Genomic DNA, 23,063 nt, shown 5'->3' on the forward strand with positions numbered 1-23,063 from the left:
ACAGTGATGGCAGAAGTGGTTCTTGGTTATAGTAAGAACTTTCCAACCACATTCCTGGGTTCCCAAAGGTGCTCCAGCCCACTCATTCAACAGCCTCCTGTCTCTGGCCTGGCTGTGGCAGGGGCAGCATCAGCCCTGGACAGCCTCTGCTGAACCTGCGGTGGAGCACAGGGTAAAACCCACAGCCATCTGAGGCGTTAAACCTCTGAGCCGGCCATCCTCACTCTTATTCTCACAAAGCTACTGCAAAACGACCGCGCCAGGCCAAGTTCCGTTACCACAAGTTAATCTCTTCTAGCAACTTCCAAGCTGGTTGTCAGCCTCGGGGGCCAGAATACACCTGGCTGGCAGAGAGATTTCTGGGTCCCAAGCCAGGGTGAACTATCTAGGGGTTTGTCTTGAATGCTGAGAACCCCAAGGCTGCCTTGCTGTCTGCGTTTGAGTTTTGTTCCACCATACTAAGCAGAATGGCCCCACCGAAACTCTTCAGCAGACAAGAGAAAACTGAGGCAGTGAGTGAACGCAGGGCAAGTGAACAGTCCTCGCTCGCTCTGGCCCACTCTCAAGCACGGCAGCGACTCGAGAGCTCCAGAAAAGACAGCACCAGTCGGACTAGACAAGCCACCCAGCAAGCGCTCCCAGAGGAGTGCCCTGTGAGGATGTGGTTTGCCTTTTTAAGAAACCACACTTTTGCACACTCAGATGTGTGGAACACACTCATTCTGACGCCGAGGCTCCAGGGAGCCACACTCTCAGGCACCGGGCACTGCTCTTCCGCGGCCCCCTGCCAGCCTCCTTACCGCACTGGAGGAGCAGGAAGGGCCCATGCGAGGCCAGCTCTGGGCTCGGCAGAGCCCGAGACAATCGGGTGGGCTGCCTTGTGTCGCTGCCACGTTCCTGACACAGGGATAAAAGTCCTGGGTTCTTTCAAGAGCTAGGTTTTGGTGAGAAATTGCCAAGCAAATCCAGTTACTTTCTGAATGAGGAAACTGAGGTGTAGGGTCATCTAGGTCAGATGCTGCCAAACTTTTCTTAAAGAGCCGGATGGTAAATAATTAGGATTTGTAGGCCACTGGGGCTCTGTCGCAGGGACTCAGACCTGCTGCAACTCAATGCTGCTGCTGTAGCATGAAAGTAGCTGTAGACAACATGGATGTAAACAGGCAGAGCTGTGTGCCAATAAAACTTTATTTGCCAAAATAGACAACAGTCGGATCTGGCTTGTGGGCTCTGGATTGCTGACCCCTGCTCTGGAAGGTTTGAGGTGACAGCTTTCGCCACTCCTGGGAGACGCGGGCTGTAATTTTTCTAATGCCCCCAATCAGGAGGCTCCAGGGATCCACTCGGCGGAGCTCTAGTTAGCGTATTAAATGGAGGTATGTCACTTCCCAGACAGAACTCAACAGACACTGGGACCTGTCCCCAGTGAGAGCTCCCCAGCTGTGCTCAGTAACAAGGACAGTGTGCATAAGGTTGCGGAGGACCAGGAGAAGAGGGGCTCCTGGCTCCCCTCAGTCCTACCTTAAACTGCAGAGGACAAAGGCCAAGTCCAGCTCCCCCTGGAAGCCAGGCCTCCAGAGAAGGCCCAGACAGAGATTCAGAAATCTGGAACAAGGACCACAATCCCCTGTGCTTTTCCTGCTCCCAGCTGGTGGGCCCTAAGACAATCCCACGGCCACCATAGTGCGCTGTGGGGCCTCTGCAGGCCTCAAGGCCAGGGCAGCTGGAGGGGTCTGGGGTGGGGCAGGGAGGAGCTCTTCACTTCTCTCCACCTGCCCCACCTCCACTGCCCCACCGGGAGCACATGGGGCTTCCCTACGCAGGCTCCTGGGCTCCATTAAGGCTACCACTGGTGCCCACTGGGCACTGCTCACCGTCACTGCTTCAAACTCAAGTTTCACATTTCAATAATAATCCAATTTTAGCAGATTTCACCCAGAACGGTGACAACTGTCACCTCAGACTGTCTAGACGGCTCTGGCAGCTGGTGTAGCAGAGGCCAGACCAGGATCCCTGGACAATGTCATGTGAGGCCCCCACCTGCCATCCCAGGACTGGGCACCTATCCCCAAGCCCACTGCCTCGCTGTCCTCACACCAGAGAGCCCCACGTGTCCACCACAGGGAGGCAGGAAGGCCTGGCCAGCCTCAGCTCTGCAACTCCAGCCCTCGCTGGCCCAAACCCCTGTGCAGACAATTGAGAAGGGACAGGCCTGGCATTCAGAGCCCTGCCTAGGCCCCTGGCAGCATGTGGAACAAGCACGGGCTTCTTGGCCACTTCAGGCCCAGAGACCTGTGGTACGACTCTGTACCTCCATCTCTTCTTACAAAAGGCACAATACCCACTGTCCAGGGCTGCAGGGAAGATGACACGCAGCCACGCAAACACCTGGCACAGTGCCTGCCACCCTGTGAGCAAGAGACGATGGCAGCACCCTTGCTTATTGAGCACCATCAACGTAGGAGCTGATGCACCTGCCAAGGAAGAATCCAGGCTCCTTGCCTCAGTTCGCTGGTTCATCTGCCCATCCATTCACACATTCAACAAAAATTTAGAAAACTGCTGGCACCCTGGTAAGTGCCAGAGCTCTAGGTGAGACCCAGACAGGCACAGGCCTGCCCTGGGGCTCATGATGCAGACTGACTTTCACCACTGCCGGTCACCGCCCCCCAAACACTGCCCAGCTGTCTACAAGCCCAGGCCAGGTGAAAAGGGGTCTCACACAGAGCAGGAAAAACACAAGGGCAGGTCACTGGGTCCTTTGCAGACAGCAGGACAAGTCTCAAATCTAAGCCCATTCCTACTTGTCCTTGTCTTTGTCATGTCAATGTGGCCCCCAAAAGATCACAAGCTGTCCCTCCCATAGCTGACCTGGGGCAAGGCTGGCACAGAAGCTGTGGATGCAGAAGGGCAGCTCTGTAACCATGCCCCCGTGAGACAGGGTCAGGCAAGCTTCGGCTCCTCCCGGGGGCTCATCTCTGCCCCACAGAGCTGCGGTGGAGCACAGCACACACACTAAGTACAAGCACACTGCTTGTGCACAACAAAAGCCATCAGTGTTGTCATCGGTGGGTTGACCAAAGTTTCAAGGGGTGGGGCCTGGGCCAAATGAGGTGCAAGGCTCCAGCTAAGGGTTCCCAACATGAACCATGCTGTCCTCATTGCAGAGGAGAAGGGACAGTGCAGGTAGGAGGCTGACCAGCAAGAGACCAAAACCAAAGGCCAGGGAAAGTTTGGTTTGGGGCAGCTTCCAGGTAAGGCTCAGGCCCCTCCCTCTAGAACAGGGTTTGCAATGGGCCTCCACCTGCCCCAGAGCTCACTCTCTTCCAGGGGCCTCCCAGCAGCCCATATCCTCCCACTCCTACCCTTAGGAGTCTCCAGAGACAGGGGCTATCTGTTCCAAGCCTGCTGGGGATGTAAAGACCTTGAACTTACCTCCTCCCACCAACCCGGGAGGCTTGGGCCAAGTTTCCTAGGTCCCTCAGGCAAGGTATGGAACATCTCTGTGCCCCAATTGCTCGGGCAGCACGCAGCCCCCACACGAGCACTGTGCGGCTTACGTGAGCTGACCATGCCAGGCGCAGAGGTCAGGGAGGAACCAGGCCTCAGCGACTGCCAGCTGGAGCAAGAGCTCCAGGTTCACACAGCACCGCACACTGGGGCACGTATGAGGCTCAGGCCTCGCCTGCCCAAGACACCTACGTGGTGAGCAGGAGCCTGTCTCCACTTTAGAAGGGAGGCACTTGAACACAATGGCACCTCCTCCTGGGGCTGCCCGGCACCAGCACATCGAGTACAAGACTTGCCAGAGAGCAGCACCAGGCACCTTCATGGTCAGAACCCCCAAGGTTGAATGTAACTGTAGCAGTGAGGTGAGGCAGTTGACTCCAAGTGTCCCATCCGATCCTGGCCCCAAAGCCCTGCTGGTGTTCCAACCCTGAGCTTAGGACAACTCCTTGCCCTGCGACAAGGCCAACCAAGGTGGCCCTCCTGACCCTCAAGCCCCCCTGCACCCCGGCTCAGGACACGCAGTCACACCAGCCTCGTTGTGCCCTGCACTCACCACGCCTACTCCCACCTCCCACCCAGTGGACTTGCTGTCCTTCTGCTTGCATTTTTGCAAGGCTGAACACATCTCAGCATCTTTGTCTTTACACAAATGTTACCTCCTCAACAAGGCCTCTCTGTCCCTCAGTCTAAAGCTGGCCACTTCCATCTGCTTTCCTCCCAACTGCCGATCCAAACCACACCGGCCTGTTGGATTTTCTTCATAGCACACATCAGCATCTGAAATGACCTTGCCTGTTGGTGGCTTGCATGTTATCTACCCCCTTTCTACGTTGCAGAACTAACCCCGGGCCTAGCTGAATGCCAGGCACCCAGCAGACACACATAAGGATCTGCTGAGTGAAGAACAAACTGGCACGGAGCTGCGAAAGAGCTTGAAGGGACCTTCAGCCATGCTGGAGAATGCTAGACGGTGCTCAACAGAGGGGCACTGAGCAGAGCTGGAGAAGGGAGAAGCCGTGTGTCTCCCTGCCTGCCGCTCCTGCTGTCACTGCCACCGGCCATGCTGCCTGACCGCAGGGGCAGCCTGCTCTATGCTCAGCAGCTGCTTCCAGTTTGCCACGTTTCCAACACTCACAAAACCAATTTTATCACTTCCCCCCTTCTCAGGTCCCGCTGGCCAGTGTCCCCTCCTCGGAGGTCTGGTCCCAGCCCCATCAGGCCTGTGGACTCCAAGCTGCCAAACTTTCAGAAGTCCAATCTCTGCCCTGTGGTCCCCAAGCTCAAGGATGGGAGCAGCTTCCTGCAGATGCTTCTTCGTAACACCTCTGGTTCTCTTCTTGGCTTTTCAGGTCTTCAGAAATCTAGTTGCTCACAACGAATTCGCCTGAACCTAAGCGGGGTGCGGTTTCTGTCTCCTGACAGGCCTGGCTGATCCAGGAGGGCTGCCTCTGTCTCCATGTGCAGAGCTCTGGCAAGGGAACAGCTGGGGCCACCATCATCACCCGCTCCACAAAAATCAAATGCCTTATGTGGCTCTGCACCTTTTCCGGGAAGGGGCTGGGTGTCTGACCACCTTCAGTGACACACTGATGGAAGCTCACTGCTACTGCTCACAAATTCAGCTTCTGGTGGTTACATTATTTTTTGGAACCAACCATTTCTTTTGTTTCTCAAAGGTTAAAAAAAAAAAAAAAAAAAAAAAGGCAACTCCTCTCCCTCCCAAAAAGGAATTATCCAAGAGCTCTACTATGTCTAACATTCAAAGGAGGCATTGTTAATCTTTTGGCCATAAATAGGCAATTAACACCCACTCTGAGCCTAGTCAAACCAAGTCCCTGCCGGCAAGGGACTGCAGCAAAGGGCTTGTTCTTCTGTGTGGCATTTGCTTTCTTTAGTGCTTGACTGTGGCTTGAAGCTGCAAGAAAGAGTGGTAATTCAGGATGGCTGATACCACAAAAATGTAATAGATAAATGCGCTCTTGTCGACAGGGGAGATTCTATGCCAATGCAGTGCTTGGGACAACAGAGGACCATACTGCAAAAGGCAAAATAGGCTAAATTAAGGTTTCATGTTGTGATGGACCCACAAAGGCCAGCAACCAGCACAGTCTCTGGTAAAGGCACACACAGGCATCAGCCATGCTCGGCTCTGGGCCTGGCTCTGTCATCAATCACATGTCCATCTCAGTGACACGTCTCTCTGTGCTTCCTGCTGTGGCCCTCACAGGGGCTCTCACAGGCCCACAGGCACCACGCTCACCAAGGGTTGGGAGACTCTTCCCAGTGCTATCCTGATGTCCCTGACAGGGAAGAAGGAATAAGATGGGATGCCGAAATCCTGCTGGGGTCAGTCAGATGTCTCCCTCCCCTGCATCCTCTGCGGCCCAGCTGGGGAATTACTCCGCTTTATTAGGAGATTCAGAGAGGCCAGTGCAGGTCCCTTGTTTTCTGGAGCTGCTGCCCCAGCTGTTGTAACTGACCAGATGTGGCACAGCTGAGACAAGATCCAGCGTGACCAGCATTTGAAACTGTGAAAGAAACCTCCTGTGGCCCTAAGCTGCCCCCAGACCTTCTCCAGCCCCGAGTTCAGAATGGGGCACCCAGTTTCAAATGGACAAGGACAGAGAAGCTTCAGAGAAGGAGCCAGAGGGTAAGGAATTGAGCCTCCACAGAGGGGAAAGGGCAGCCTGGAACGGCAAACCACTGATGCGCAAGGACTGGGGGTACAATGGCTCCATGGACGCTTGTGGAAACAATCAATCAGGTGATCCAACAGATTTCCTTTCTACTGAGAACAAATCAAGAAGAAATAAAGTCAAAGTGAGGGCTGCATGTTGGATGACAAGAAGGGCTTACAATCAGCAAATACTAAACAGAGCAGCTTAAAGGGAGTTACCATTTTGGGGGATTAGGATGACTGATTCCCTGCCAAGTTCAGTCTATGACTAGGTTGAGCTGGACGCCAATAACAAGAGTAAACCTTTGGCCAGTCCTGTTGGTTCCACCTCTAGAATGTTTCTTGAGCCCCTAGCACGAATCACGGTGTCTACTGCCCTCACCACGGTCTGGCCCAGCATCAGGTCTTCCAACGGCCTCCGCCGGCCCCCACAGTCCATGCTGCTCACTACAGCCCTAAAGGAGCTCTTTCGGGCATGCTGTTGCTCCTCTGCTTAAAATCTTCTAATGCTTCCCCCCTGCACTCAGGATAAAAGCCAAACATCTTTCAAGGACGTACCCAGAAGGCCAGTTGTACTCAGGCCCTGAGCCCCTCACCCACTCTGCTCCAGCCACACCGGGTCTCCTTCCAGCCACTCCCTGTGCCTTGCTCGGTTCCCTCCTTTTGACAAATTTCTCTCCTTACTACTAAAATGTGACTTCCAATATGACAGCCAACCTTACTGTGCACCTGTCTTGGGTACCCGGTCCTGAGCTCCAAGTACTTCATACAGATGAGCTCATTTAGTGCTGACACTGCATGTGATGAGAGAAGGCATCGCTACGCTGCCTCGTGGATGGGGAAACTGAGGCACGGAGAGGCTGCATAAGTTGCCCAGGATAAGGATCGAGCCCACCCCAGAGGCAGGGCTCTGGCATGAGGTCCTGCTCTCCCACCAGTCCTGTCTCCTCCCACTCAGCCCCTGCTCTCTGCTTCTCCTTCAGCAGCCTGGGACTGACAGGTTTCTCTAAACCCTCTTTTGTGGGCCCTTGGAGTTCAGCCAGTCAGAGCCAAGGGCCAACTGGCCCACAGGCCTTTCCTACTCTGGCTGCCGTGAAGCAGGACTGGCGGTGTCCTCAGATGTGCCAACACCTCAGCTGGAAAGGCCCCATACTCCCTCCTGCCCACAGGCTGTGGCCTCCCCAGGGCAGGGCCTGCTGGGATCTCCCAGACTTCCATGCCAGCACCAGACCAGGACCTGGCAAGCTGAGGATGCTCCAAGCACGTCCACGGAGCCCCAGGGGCTCTCATCTGAGCAACTGGCTTAGGGAGACACCCCAAGTCCAGAGAGCCTGGGGTGCCCCAGAGCTTCATTGCCTCATATCTTCCCAAACACCCTCGGCTCAGAATGGCTCTCAACTGAAGCATGGAAAATCACCAAGTGGCACTAAAAGCTGCCTCCCTGGCATATCCCCAGCTGAACGCCTTCTATTTTTCTCTTCCCCGGGAGATCAAAGCTATTGTGTCAACACTCGGCCCCGATCCGAGTGACCTTAAGCGGATTACTTATGCAACCTTGGGGCTGCAACTGGGGACAGCAAGGAGTGATCCAGGCCTCTGAACAGGGGTTTCCTCGGATTACGGGAACCCACACCAGGGGTTCTATGGTGCCACTAACACCCCTACTTCTGAGAGAAAAGACAGAGTAGGCACAGAGCTGAAGCCAGTCTCCCGGCCCCCTGATCCCAGCACACTCCACAGCTGGCAGGATTCCGGCCCGCCAAGAGTGGCAAGGCCAGCAGACTGCCTAGAACAGCCACGCAAGGGATCTGCCACGGAGTGACAGGAGAAAGGCTGCAGGCCTTGGTGTCTTTGTTAATCAGAGCTGACATTCGCCAACTGCCATGTGTGCTGGATCCATGCCAGATGACTCCTCCCCACACCAGTGAGAGGCAGGAACTGCTATTCCCATTTCACAGACATGAACATGGAGGCTGAGAGGTTAAGCGACTGTCGAGGGCTGAAAAGTGGAGGGATCTGGACAGAACCCCGCCAAAGCTCTTACTTACCACCACACACTCTGCATCCCATGGGAGTCGGCTCCCTGGAAAGGCCAGCTGGGTGGCCTCACTCAGCACCAAACACGGCCCCAGGCACACTGAATCTGGGGCTCCTACGTAACCACGTGGCTTTGGGCAACTCTCAAACCTTGTTGACTCTCCCCTGGACTCCGGAGACTCATTTGCAAATGACAGGATAGACTAGAACAGAGACAGCAGATGACACTCAACTACCTACCAATTAGCAATGGCTGCCAAGATGGCCAAGAGGAGTCTAAGACCTTCTCCGAGGTCACCTGAAAAGAACCTCATGACTAATTAGCAATGTCTGTCAAGAGCGTGGAAGGAGACATGCTAGATCAGAGCCCAAAGCTGCCACCCCTTGGCATCCAAACACTCTGACAGTCGGAGTCTTCAAGTCTCTCTTTCTTTGTTCAAGCCTGTCCTGTTTTCAAGACAGAAGCAACCACTCCCATGTGCCCACAGAGGTTTTTCCCTTTACTTTCAGTTAGCATTTTCTTCATTCCAGTTGGAATTCTGGGGTTTTCCATGCCTACCTCTCTCACCAGATATTCACACCTATCTGCACTCCGTATTATAAAGGGTGACCCACCTCTAACTTCTTATACTTGCTGTCAGCAGTTTCCCGTCCCGGCAGGAAGGGTGCTAAGGTACATGGCAGCAGGGAACCTGAACAGTCAGAGTGGCTGGCCACTGGCAGAGAGGACAGGAGAGAGCCGTAACGGCTTGGGCAAGCCAGGCCTGCAGCACAGACACCTGGCCAAGGAAAGGCACAGCTGGGGCTGCCCAAACAAGGTCACGCAGCCAGTGGGGTAAAGGGCCCCCAACAAGGTGACTGAGGAGGGCCTCTGTCCCTCATTAAAGGTGGCCCCCAATGGAACCTTACCTGGGAATGACCTGCCCAGCAGAGAGCCACGAGTTACCAGTGAGCATCTGCCTGAGCCCGCTGGTGATGTGCTACAGCAACAGCCCTACCCCACGAAGGCCCCGGGGCCCTGTCCCGCCACTCTCCTGGACTCATCCGCAGGAACAGGCTCTCCGTGCCTTCCCAAAGATGTGCTGGCATGTTAGTTTCTACCTCATGCTTCTTCTCTATCCTAAACTATTCCTGGCCAGCTTTCCCGGCCCTCAAACATCTGCTAACACGACAGTTGCTGCCTGTTCTGAGGCCTGCTCAGGGAAGTCCGGGACTCAGTGGGTGGCAGCTGCAATCAATCACACCTCTGTTCCAGCATCCGACCCCTCCCCACAAATGTCTTGCTTCTATCTGAAGCACTGTTGAGAGATACAATTTGTTGTTCTTTCAAGCTGACCAGCTTGGTGTTAAAAATACAGCAAGGATTGTGACACTCAGTGAGACATCATTCAATGGGTAAACTTTTTAATTGTTGGTTTTTCTGAAATCTTTGCTCACACATGCGATCCATGTCTAAAAGGCCATGTAGAGCTCAGGTCTTGCTGGGAGCCAACCAATGCTTGGTGGTCAAGCCAGGTCTCAAAAAAGTAGTACCTAACAATATTAGCCACGAAACAACTCCCATGCTCAAGCAAGGCCCTGCCTGGGTGGCACCCATTATTACTTTGCAAAAGGGTGGCTGCAGCTTCACATAGATCACCGGGCAGAAGCAGGAATGCTGTGAGGGGCCAGCAGAGTCACACTAGGGCAGGGATCAGAGCTCACCTTGTCCTCTGGGCTGCCTTTGAGCAACTCGCTCTGAGGAACCAAGTGGTTGTAATTACAACTACAGGGAGGACAGACATTTCTAGACTAGGCCCTTGCGTCACTTCCTCCGTTGGGGCTTTCCTCATACAATCAACCTCCCTCACTCAGGGTCCAGATGGCCGGGTCACCTGCTGGCTCATTTGGCATCCTCACCCACAATCTTGGCGTTAGGATTTAAAGAAGACATGAGCAAAGACAATCTGAGTGCAATTTCCACACCCCCACCCACTGCCAAGAGAGACAAGAGCCACCGCTGGGGGCTGAGTGAACACCTGTGCCCCAGGGATGTATGTGGCTGGGCAGTGGGGGCGGCAGCGGCTGGTGGGCCCCCGGATGTTTCTACCCTGGCTTCAAGGGCGACAGACATGAAATGAGAATGCTCACACACAGCCAACTTCCTCTGGTGGGGGGCAAATCCGATTCTGTCACCATTTCATAACCATTGCCTCGGAACACAGAGTTCCCTGCAGGCTGAGCAGGGCAGGCCTCCTTCCCATTTATAAAAGTAAAACGATGGGGCAAGAAGATGAACAAGCAAGAAGTGAACAGCAAGGACAGAAAAGGGAGCACAGAAACAAAAGGGGGAAGGCGGCAAATAAAGAAAAAGGGGAGTTCTCCTAGTGGACTGAGCGTGCCTCCCAGGAACACCCGCCCTCTGAAGTCACCCAGAACAAGCCCACACCTTCCCTCCACGCCCTGCAATTGTGATGGTGACAATGAGCATGTGTCAGCACTCACCCTGCGCCAGCCAGTGCGCTGGGGGGTGTGCGTGTGTGTGTGTATTCATATATTAATAGACAGACACAGAGATACACGTATGTATATTGATAGATGGAGATACATGATATACATATAGATACACACCCTTATAGACAGATACACACATACATACATGCACACACAAACATACATTATACACACGTTATTTCCCTTATTCTTCCCACAGTCCTATGGTGGTGGTTATGGTGGTATGTGCTGCACAGACATGTTAAGCAATCGGCCCAGGACCATCAGCCCCTCCTCTGGAGGCCTTCTGGTTTGTCAACATCCCCTCCTAAATGTGGATCCAAAAATAAACACCATGTCCAGAAGAGCCCTAGTGCCCAGAGGCTAGCAAAGCCTCAGTTTCCTTAGGACAGGCTGGAATGGACAAGCCCTAAGGTCACATTTCCTTCTGACATCCTTCTGACATCTAGCACAGTCTACACCCACGTGTACTTGCTCTTGCCGAACTGAACTGCAGACAAAGGCAGGGCCTTAGACCTCAGAGCCTCCTGCCCACCCCCCATGTTGGTCTGACTCTTGGGTTCTCTCCCTGGTCCTGCTTCTGCTGACAGGTTGGAGAGCCTGTCTACCACAGTCCATCTGGTCACCCTGACTGATGGCCAGAGGGAAGCCCCTGTGTGTTCACACACACCCTCAAGATCTGCTCTGGGGCCGGGCGCGGTGGCTCACGCCTATAATCCTAGCATTCTGGAAGGCTGAGGCGGGAGGACTGCTTGAGGTCAGGAGTTCGAGACCAGCCTGAGCAAGAGCAAGACCCCAACTCTACTAAAAAAAAAAAAAAGGTATAAAGAAATTATCTGGACAGCTAAAAATATATATAGAAAAAAATTAGCCGGGCATGGGGGCACATGCCTGTAGTCCCAGCTACTCGGGAGGCTGAGGCAGAAGGAGTTTGAGGTTGCTGTGAGCTAGGCTGACACCACGGCACTCTAGCCCAGGCAACAGAGCGAGACTCTGTCTCAAAAAAAAAATTATAAAAAAAAAATTAAAAAAAAAAAAATCTGCTCTGCGCCCTGAAGGTCCCAGCCCCAGGCAGCATCTCCAGGGGAGCCAAGGTTTTTCAGCCCACCTGCTCCAAAGGTCTAACAGAAAAGGCACTTACTTTGTACCTTTAATCCAAGGCTCTCATGCACCTGGTCCCAGAACCCCTGCATAAAGAGACTCCTTTACTTGGGCAGAAAGAATGTCCAGGTGGAGCTCCTCCCCGCAAAAGCAAATGTGTAAACTAAGATGGAAAGACCCATGACAGAGAGTCCAGGAGCCAGCTTAAGGAAGCATGGGCCAACCCTCGGTACGAGTCTACCCTTCCGGGGATACGGAAAGCCCAACTACAAGCCTTTCTTCCATGGGCATGCAGAGCAGACTATGCCCAATTTCCTGGGAGTCACAGATGTTGAGTGAAGCCACAGTGCACAAAGGCTAGGGTCTATGGGCAATTGGTCCCACATGAGTCACCATCTGGCAACGTGCAGGTCCCTATACACCAGTGACATGCCCGGTTCACTGGGTACCTAGGCATGGGGCCCTGTATTGTCCAGGCTGAGCTCAGGGCTCTTAACAAATGTACAGGGACTCCCTCAAGCCTAGTTTTCACTGCCCGTAGAAGAGCAAGGCCCACCTCCTGGGGCCGTAAGTCATCCAGTAGGAGAGCCAAGCAGGCAGAACTACAGAACCCCGTGGGAGAGGCCGGAGGGGGTGGCTCAGGGTCTGCAGGCCCATCCCCTGGGCTCCGGCTGCAGGACCTTGGGCACACACACTTCCCAGGGGCCCCTCTCTACTCTCCTGTGCCCCGTCCAACTCAGGACTTGCTGCTGAGCAGGCGGCCAAGGACAGACAGGCTGGACCAGGGCAGCCTCCTCAGGCTCCAGGGCACATTTCCAGATCTTGGAGGCCTGCCTGGAGCCAATGAAGCAATCTATACATCTGGGCACAGCCCCACTGAACAATATATTTTTAAACAGTTTCTACCCAAGTGAGGCCAGGAAATGTCTCCAGTGATAGCAGTGGTGTTATTCCAACTAGTAAAATATAATAACATGTGTAAGTTGTTTTTTATTACCTATCTAGCTTATTAGCTAATAAAATAAGCTCAGCATTAAATATTTAACTGAAGCCATTATTGTGCCCAGAACTCAGGGCCCTGGGTTGCCTTCCAAAGTCACCCAAATCTGTCACCTTTCCAGCCTTTTTACTTATTTATTTAAATTTCTCTGGAGAAGGAAAATTCCTCCTGGTGCCCCGTGAATGTGTTCAATCATTGTCCCGCTAGGAAGGTCAAAACTGTCTCCTACTCAGGAAGGGACACACTGGGAGCCACGACGGAAGACACGGAAATTGGACCAGGAGGAGCAGGAGCTCTCCCCACACTCCTGCAGGCTCCCTCAAGTGGACCCACGGGCACAGGGAGGCGTGAGCACACCATCATCTTGCTCTCCCACTGCCCTAGCCAGGGCCAGCGCTCTGGGACCAAGCTGGCCCGAAAGTCTGGACTCTGGGGCCAGGTGTGCTCTAGACTTGAGATACCTGCACCTCTTCTTTTGTAAGGGGGGGGGGCCTCTAGGCTGGAAGCGGGAACTAAAGGGGAGAGAAGAAAAACCCTATAAATAGAAACTGCATTTTTTTTCTAAAATGAAAGGCAGCCCAACTGAGAAAACGTCAGGCATCAAAGGAAGACAGCTGTGCCCGCTCAAAATGGAGTGGACGCGTGCAGGCTGCCCGCCCTGGATCTGGCCGTGGTGCTGCAGCAGCAAGAGCAGCCCCTGTGAGACTGTCCTCACCAACAGACAGACCTTCATCCTCCCAAGCCCAGCAAGGATCAACGTTTATACACACAAGACCAGAAAAGATGATGGTTCCCACCATGGCAGTAAGCAACTGAAGCCCTCTGGGTGGACACAGAACCAACAGTGCTGCGTCCTGTCACAACCACCCGGCCCCAGTCAAAGGTCACAAGGGCTCACCCTACTTTCCAGGCCTATCATGTTCTTATCCCCAGTAAGAACAAAATGCAGCCACCCCTCAGGCTCAGAGATTGTCCTGATGACGACCTATCAACTCTTAAGTTCATCTCATTCAAATCAATACCCAAGATCCGTGTTGGCATAAGGCAGGGCTCTAAGACAAAGAGGATAAAGTCCAAGTGACAGGGGTGTGTGGCCAGAGGCTTCTCCTACAGCAAAAAGCCACGATGATTACAAAGGAGGCACAGAGGATATTGATCACTATTTCTTCATCGTCTAACATTTCAGTAGTTTAATCAAAACAAGGAGCACCACCCCCACCACCTCTTGCTCTCTAAAACCATTACACACAGTCCTGATCTCAGGATCAGCACAATCCAAGGGACACCGAATCCCAGCGTGTGTGTTTGTTACGTGGCTGCAGGGAGGGCTTCCTGCGAGGGAGGGCTCCAGCCAAGGCCAGAAGGGGACGGCCAGTGCTGGGCCCCGTCGGTCTGCCCACCAGTGCCCTGCCTCTCACCGTCCTTCTGCTCTCGTACCACTAGCACTGCACATCACAGGGAAGAGCAGGTCTGATTTTAAATGGAGAGAAACAGATATTTTTTTTAAAAAACAAACTTGAAATAATCTTTCTTTGAATAGGATTTTTAAAAAACAAGGAAATTAACCCACTCCTGGGCATTCTGAAACCAGTATCATGTTCTCGGCCAGGATGGGCCAGGACCAGCAGGGGCTCCAGTGAGCACCAAAAGGATTCTGCAGCACCCTGCAGGCTGCTGGGGCTCTTACCTGTGCCATCTTGGCAAGGTCTAGGGAAGGCCTCTGCTCCTGCACTTCTTCAGGGCGCCGCCGTTTAACGCCAACCTTCTTGTCGTTAAGGACACATGGCTGGGAGCGGCTTCGGGCAAGCCCGCTGGAGCGTCTCGCCAGCTCTGGCGTTGAGGCAGGTGTGCTGCTGGCTGAGGGTGGGCAGTATTCTGTGAAGGAAAACTGGTCGTGCGAGCAGGAGAGGGACCGCTGCAGGTCCAGCCGGCCCCCTCCAACAGGGTGTGGGTCGGGGCTCCAAGCGTCGCCCACCTGCCCACAGGGGGCTGAGCCTGGCACCCCTGGGCAGGGCTGCCCTCCGAATCGGTGGTGGAAGGCTGCCTGGTCACAGGGCGAGGAGAGCACGCTGGCCCGGGAGGGGAGGCTGAAGCTGGAGCTCCTCTGCATGGTGCCCACGCCGTTGGAGTAGCGCTGGACGCTGCCCCCACTGTAGCAGCGCCTCTTCTCCACAGGAGTCCAGACTTTGGAGCCCAGGGGCCTCCACGATGTCCGGCAGCTGGACATCTCATCGGAGAAGGACAGTGAGCGGCACTGGCGCTTGCTGGGGGGTGCTGAGGGGTTCCCGTTGTGGTCGCTGATGCTGAGGTCTTTGATCAGGCTGGTCACGGCGCAGGCAGTCACCGCATCCCGGTGCCACAGCGAGCCGTCCTGACACTTTTCAGGCAGGCATTCCCAGATGCTGGCGCTGGGCTGGTCAATCTGAAGAGGGCACTTCCTGTCCAGGTCTCGCCATCTGTCATTTTCTGGTTCGTAAATAACACAGAGAGAAAACAGGATTTGAGATGCCTTCACTCCAGCCCTTTATCGCCACATCAACAGCCCGTTTCAAACAGAGGACGTTAGAGCCAGGAGGCCCTTCAAAACTATCCGGTCCAACCTCATTTTACAGACGAGACACTGAGACCCAGAGAGAGGAAGTGATTCCCAAGGCTTTGGGCTAGAAGCAGAGAAAGGCCTAGAATCCAGATACACCCCTGGGACTCCTGATACAGTTTTCTTTCCATCACACCATATTGCCTTCCAGGAAAAAATTCAAAGCAATATTTTTTTACCCAAAATGCTTTCTCAACCTACAGATGGAAAACCAACTTGCCCTGCACCCTGTGCTGGCCGGCAGCAGAGTCAGGGCAACATATCTGTTCAGTCTCTACTCAGTTCTCTGCTGCTTTTAGGACTCGGACTCGATGTCCCAGCAGAAGATCACAACCAAACATGAGACTTTCAGTTCTTCAGGTGGTCACGGCCAAAAAGCGGCTGAGGTGCTTCCAGGTTAGTTCATCTGAATTCCATCTTTAAAGCACTTACTGATGACAAAAACTGGATCTTTCACTGACTTGTGCCCCCTCCACCAAAATGCTCAATAATACCAATATCAACAACATGTACGTCCCCAGCAGCTGCCGATCACAGCACTTTCTCTGTGTTCACTTGATTTCTCACTGAAACAGAGGACACTTCAAGCAATTAAAATCTGTAAGAGCAAGTCTTGGGCTCCACAGACTTAAGGGTACAATTTAAACTTACATATTTAGGTCTCTATTTGAACATATGAATAAATAAGCTAACCCTTCTATGAAATGCTGAATTTGCACTTGAACCTTTATTTTAGTGAAATTTTCAAGAACTATTTGTTGTTTCCTACTATGGAATCAGGCATTGTGCTGGGAATTTTAGGAGATGCAAAGATAAATTTGACATAGTCCTTATATTCAAGTTTATAATACAAAAGGCAAAGTTGCAAAATATGGTATGTTGTCAGGGATCAAAAAATTAGTACTTTCTATTTTTTCTGACTGACATGTATTTATAAATCATGCAAATGTGAATGGCTTGAGTCAGTCGGCAGAAGGATAGAAGTGAAACCTGAAATAATATTCAGTAGGTATTTAAATACACATCAATCTGGATCGTTTACTGAGCATTCACCCTGGGCCGTGTAATGCACACAGCACCTACATGCAGGTACCAGCATGGCCCAGACGGGGAGAACAAGGCTTAGGGGAGGTTGAGCAACTAGCCCGGGTCCACACAGCTAACACACGACAGGCTGCAAACCCAGGCTGGTCTGACCTGAAAGCCCACGCTCTCTTCACTACACTACAGTGCTGAGGGGAACCACAGGTGAACCTGATACTGGCCCTGCCCTCAAGGAGTTTATGGGTCAGGCAAGATGGGCTACAGGGTCAGAGAATTGTGATTCAACTCACACGAGTGCTCCAGGTAGTAAGGACTACAAACCTGTCTCCTCTATCAGTAGTCACTTCTCAAAGGGCACTGAGAGACATAAACTGCACTAGTTCAAGGTGGATGACCAATGCAGCCCAAAGGAGGTCCTTAGCCAGAGGAAAAGTCAAACCCGCTAAATGTGATGCTTCTTCCTCTAGGGCAGCCTGCCGAGGGCCTGAGACACAGAGTCTGTGGGGCTGGGACCCCGGTACGGGACGCGGGGAGAAACAGCCCAGAGGCTGGATTCACGGAGGGCCGCAGGCCACTTGGAACAAAGCAGTGCTGCTGGCAAACACCCAGTTCACCTCATCCCTGAACCCTCCCAGGCCCTCATCAGGGAAAGTCTCAACTCCTGTTCCTTCAAATGGACTGCATCAATTATTTCCCAAAATCACCCGAAAGTATCTTTTTGCACATTGTATTTACGTTCAAATGTCTTCACTACCCATAGAAATCATTCCCTTTGAGTATTCACCATTCTTTTAAAACAGTTTAAATTTGACATTAGTCAGCAGTTGAAAGTTCAGTGAACTAAAATAATAAAGTAAAATTAAAAGAAATATAAACTAACATTGACTGAGTCGTGACCATCTGTTATCTGATTTAGAAAAAAAGGGAAAGTTATCCTTAAAAAAAAGAAATGGATTTAAGTATGATGATGTTCATTAAAATGATACAAGTAACAACAAAATGGTAAACATAACTAAAATGTTTTGCAGTTGGAGGCTGGTTAAATAAATAATCAAGTAATAACATGGAGCATGAAAAACCAGAGTTTCAAAGGATATTTAATGATGTGGAGAAATGCTAATAATGTAATGCTAAGCACAAAGAAACAGGATATAAAACTGTATAGACAGTGTGATTCCTATTTAGTAAAATATGTATGTTGTATGTGAAGATGTAAAGGGGACACAACCAAAATGTTTAGTTGATTGGCAGGCAGCTGATTGATTTACATTTTCTCTTTTGTTTTTCTATAGTCTCCAAATTTTCTATAAGAAAAACATATTGCCAAATATGTAGGGGAGGAGACCACCAAGCCCACCAGTGCCATGCTCTTGCTTAACTCAGGACGTGAGCCGGGGTCACGGTGAGGGCCTACAGCCCTGCCCTCCTCTGGGTTGGCTCCTTTGGGTTTTTAGGAAGTTGCGTAGAGTAACACCGGCCACCAACCTCTCTTTTGGGACAAGGCACTGAGGCACCAGGTGGGCCAGGAATATGACAGACTGAGGAAGGGCCCAGTGGGCCCAGCCACAGAGCACCAAGAGCCCCAAGATGGCACCACAATGGCTGGTACTAAAGGAGCCTGAAGCATACACAGAGCGTGTCTTGGCCAGGCCTCAGGAAACCCGGAATATTAAAAGGAGTTGATCCCATCCTCAGAGGACACCCCTTTCTGTTCCATTTTTCTTCCAGTGGCCTGGAATTTTCCCCATCTCTAGGGAAATCATGAAAAGACTGGGGCACTGACAGCAAGTTCAACATGAGTATACCGTGTCTCTGATGTGGCAGTGCCCCTCCTTGCCTGCGGCCATCCATGATCTTGGCGCTTCTTGACTGGACCCTTCAGGGCCTCCCTACTCCACCTTCTCACTGCCTCTAGAGAACTTTCTGAAGCCCCCGCCTATCGTGGCCAGTCCCTTCAGTTGCTGCCCACTGCCGCCTGGAAAGCACAGAGTGTTTCAGCCTGGCATCTAGGCCCCTGCCTACTGCTCGTGTCCCCAAGAGACCCTACACTCCAGGTACCAAATGTCCTATGACACTGGCAGTCAGACAGGAATCAGGTAGAGTCAAAATCATCCGTGAAAATCCCTGAAACCGCCCATAAAGTACACCCCTCCTGGTTGGTGTAGATATCCCTGAAGAGTCATTCTTCTTAGTCTTTTCTAAAGATTAATAAGGAGACTGCAGGAATGAGCACAGGTAAAATCCACATGCAGAAGGGTGGGAGTCCAATTTGCTTGGCCTTGAGGTTAACTATCATATCCCCAGTGGGACCGGGTTGGATGGTCAACTTTAATGCATCCTGACTTGCCTATAGGACCTACTCTACTGTGCTGAATAAGCCTCTATGACCTTAATATATAAGATTTCTTTGCTGCAGGGAGGATTCAAAGAATCGGTTCTCAACTGTGAAGAGAAGTTACAGCTTTCCCCCAAACATCAGCTCTTTCACATCTTCACACCTTTGCAAAGGCCTATAATGTTCTCCTCCTGCCTTTATCCTCTGTTCACCAAGAGAGTCTCCTCATTTAGGAGCCAACTCAAACCTCCCTGGAGGGTACACTTTCTCTGTATGGCCCCTTGGCGCCCACAGCTCTTTGCCTAGATTTTCAATCGTATGGCACGTATGTTACCTGAACCTGAATTATCTGCTTACATGTCTACTTCTATGGGGCCACAAACTCAAGCACAGCCCCGCCCAGTTTGACTCGCCAGTGCCTAGCATGGACTGTGGCACATGGCAGACCTCAGCTGGCGGTGGGTGGGGGAAGGAGTGGACTGCAAAAATGCATGTAAAAGCTGCAGAGGAGGTTGTGGGTGTTCACTTGGTCTTGCCTGTCCTTTGTCCTTGGCAAAGGTAAGCCTTCCTTGGACAGGCAGGTCCCACCTGGGCTGGGCCTAGAACTCTCTGCCTCACCTGGGCAGTGTGGCCACATGTGAAGCAGCCAGGACACTGGTTGGCGGGTAACATCTGAAATACTCTGAGACGCAAAGCGCTGCTATTGAGTATCAATGCCAGCCAGGTGGCCACTTGTTCTGTCTGCAGGCAGATAGTATTTTAATTGTTTCTATCTTTATCGCTTTGAGAAGTACAATATAAGAAAAGTAAAAACAATCGAAGCTATGTTTAGCCCTGTGTTTCCCCCTTCGCTCAGGGAACAGAAAGCAATTTGTTGGGTCAGGTCACCAGACAAAAGAAACAGGAATAGAAGCTAATTTTTAATGGCAAACTGCCCCAAGCGCTAGGCCCCGACATCACACTGTACAAAGGGCCTCGGTCGTCCTCTGAGAAGAGGGTACTCCCACCCTTCCATTCAATATCACTTCTACACAAACAACCATAACTCCTTCAAAAGTCACAAGGGCCAAGGATGTGGGGAGTCCACTGAGCAATGTTCACTTGCTGTGGTGGAAAGGGCAAGGAGCTGGGTTCAAACCTTAGTCCTGTAAGATACACAATCTCTCAGAGAGATCATGAGCATTTAAACAGTTGTCTAATATAGCGCCTAGAGCAGGCTCTCAAAACTGGCAGCCATCATCGGGGTAATGAACAGTATTGGAAAATGCTCTTCTAGTTGAGGCTCAGCTTTTCTACAACTGGGTACCAATCTCTGCGGAATCAGCTAGAATGGGAACCTGTATTCCCTGCACTGGGATTTCTCAAAGTGTGGATTCTGGACCACCTGCAGGAGCATCCTTTGGGAGGTAGCGGGGGTGGGGGCTGGGGGTGGAGGTTGCTAAAATGCAGATTTCGGGGCCCCATCCCTGACTTGGTAAATCAGAATCTCTCAGGGTAGGCACCTGCATTTTAATAAGCTCCCCAAGCTATTTTAATACAAAAATGTTGAGAATCACTGCTCTGGACTACAGGCTACACAAGGGCCTGAGTTTGCAAACAACTGTCAGAATGGCAGCCCCGTCAGACCATCCAGCCATACCCAGGAAGCTTCTGGAGGTTGAAAATTCTGGTCACTACAAATCTGGATTCATAACATCACTGAAAGTTGGTGTTTATGTTTTGATTTGTGCCGATTATAGGAAGTGGAACTATGGAGAAGGATCATTTCAACGTTCAAGTACTTCAAGGCCCAAGTTTCACAAGACAGGGTGGGGACCCCTCAGGGCTTCCTTCTCAAGTTGCACAACATGCTCTGGATGGAGAGCCACTGGCAAAGGCCTGCGAAGCTAACTACTCCAATGAACCGTTTGAAGCCTCCCACCTTCTCCCTGGGAACGTACTCTCTGTGGCCCATCAGTTGTGTCCTGCTATGCAGAGGGGCTGCCCCCACTCCCCACCCAAAGCCCAACACCAAGACTCTGGCAGACCTGAGCACAGCACGATGGCACACAGCCTGAGGGCACAGTCACCAGCCAATTAAGTTCTCTGCCGTTCCTGTTACATTAACCTTTAGGAGCATCTAAAGTTTCTCCACATCCCCACTGAGCCTATCTCCACAAGTGTGAAATTACACATAGGACTACTGTGCACGTGTGCACAGCACAAACACACACTGAGCCTTGCTTGCAGATGGGAGGGTGAACCCCACAAACGCCCTTGGACTCAGTTCTCTCACAGACAATCTTGGACAGACTAGGTGACCAAGGTCTTTTCCAAAGCTGAGGCTCAATGACCGAGCTTGAAGTTTCTGACTTTTAACTACCCTGCAAGACACAGGAGAATCAGATGCCCACACACGCAGAGACAAGGACCCAAATCCCCAAATTCACGCTCACAAGACTCTGGTCCTGCCACTCCTTGACTAAGGAGGCAGAAGGTTGCTGGGTGCATAGACCCTAGAGCTCAAAGAAAAAAAACACGTGGGAGAACATGAATGGTGTTTGACCCCAAATGTTTTATTTCCATTTCTGCCCTTAAACTTGAAGGGAAATTCCCAGGGCCCCAAATTCTTGGAGACTAAAAGCCTTCCTATGTTCAAAAGACAGAGGAGTTTTACACCCCTGGAGATCTCTGTGCTATGTATTAGATGCTGCCTTGCAGTGACATAAGCACAGCAGGCAGAATGTGGTTTCTAGAAAAGGTTAAGCACCTTAAGTAGAGACCCAAGATACAAGATTCTTGCAGCCTCCCAGACCCAAGTAGCAAGCCTGCTGCCAGACCATGACTGGCTGACTCATTCTGGATTTCACACCTATCTACTTATGCAGACCCTGGGTATCTCTCCCTTGCCCTGTGGGTTCAATTGTGCTAATTTTCCCTCAGGGCTACAAGGACTTGATTTGGGGGAAATCTCGCCAACTCTTTCAGTGGGGAACTCTAGAGAATTGAGGTCTTTCTGAAGGCAGCTTTGTTAAACTGATCTTATAAAAAGAACATAGTGGGGGAGGGAACAAACAGGGCAATGGCCTGAGCTTCCCTCAATGGTGTCATCTATTTTTAAATGGACTTTAGAGACCCTGGCCCCCTGGAGTGCCTCTTTGCCTGGGTTGCCAGAATGGAGACTCAATTCAGAGCTATGGCAGGAAGAAAAGCTCTCAGGCTTCGCCGGCCCTGGCCTCAGCCTCTGGCTCTGCCCCCTCACCTGGAATGGACTGTAAGATGGCAGCTGTGCTTTGGGTTCAGAGACAGCGACACAGGACACCAATCTCCTCACACAAAACGAGGGAGAGGGATTTGGATGGCTGGAGATAACACTCCACCAGGCTCCCTGCAGGGAAGCAAGAAGGCTGGCCTGTGGGGCTCTGGGAGAAGACAGAGAAGCTGGTGAGGACAAAGATCAGGGTTCAGAGCAGTTGCCAGGTCCCTGCCCTCTCCAGCAGGGTGGGAGTGACCCATGGCAGCTGTCACTGCTTCTGGGAAGTCTTTGCTCTTGCAAAAAAGAGGCCCAGTGGGATCCCCCAGGTACAAAAACCACACAAGACTAAGCATCTGTGCCAGGCAGGGTGGACTGGGGCCCTGCAACAGCCTTTTCAGCCCCGACTGGGACCTCCTCCTCCACCTGCCAGGCCCCAGGGGCATTCACAAATGTGCAGGGAAAAGCTGGTATTTGCAATGGCAACAAGAACTCTGAAGGGACAGCAATGCCAGTTTCTTTGATTTTTTTTTCATCCTGTTTGTGGTGCACACAGTGCATGTGAAACAGGCAGCTGCCTGTGATGCATCTCTCAACTGAGGCGCACAGCAAAGCTGGGTGCCATCACACGCACGGGGATCTGGCAGCTGGTAGAGCTCTTCAGGAAACTGTCAATAAATGCGTACTTACTGTTAATTAGCTAACACCCCAATGGGTTCCTGGCTAAAGCGGGGAAAGAGCATGAGTGTGTATCCCAAGCACATTATTCATCTCATGGGTTGTCACAGCGATCCCCATCTTACTGCTGGGGAAACCAAGCTTCAGAACAATGTTGCATCTACCTATGGACACACAGCTGGCAAACGGCAAAGCCTAGACTTAAACCTAGTCTGCAATCCCAAGGCCTTGCTCTTGCAGTTGGGCCCGGCTGCCTCCCAACTTGACTGTCTTTCTGTGTGGAAAGCATGGCCCCCAAAGACAGTCTGGCAGTGGCCATTCCCTGTCCTCTGGCACTACTGTGGCTCCCCGCCCCACCCC

General features: G+C 52.0%; 1 protein-coding gene across 1 annotated transcript in view; it reads right to left on the reverse strand.

Annotated features, from left to right (window-relative positions):
• The window catches only part of LOC138376182 (protein FAM53B), a 145,976-nt gene that overhangs the window by 38,405 nt on the left and 84,508 nt on the right, over window positions 1–23,063 (reverse strand). The window contains exon 4 of the mRNA XM_069460230.1: window positions 14,506–15,284. Within this exon, the coding sequence (XP_069316331.1) occupies window positions 14,506–15,284 (779 nt within the window). The remainder of the gene's footprint in view (window positions 1–14,505; window positions 15,285–23,063) is intronic.

The sequence above is a fragment of the Eulemur rufifrons genome, chromosome 28 (assembly GCF_041146395.1).
Source record: "Eulemur rufifrons isolate Redbay chromosome 28, OSU_ERuf_1, whole genome shotgun sequence".
Classification (NCBI taxonomy): Eukaryota; Metazoa; Chordata; class Mammalia; order Primates; family Lemuridae; genus Eulemur; species Eulemur rufifrons.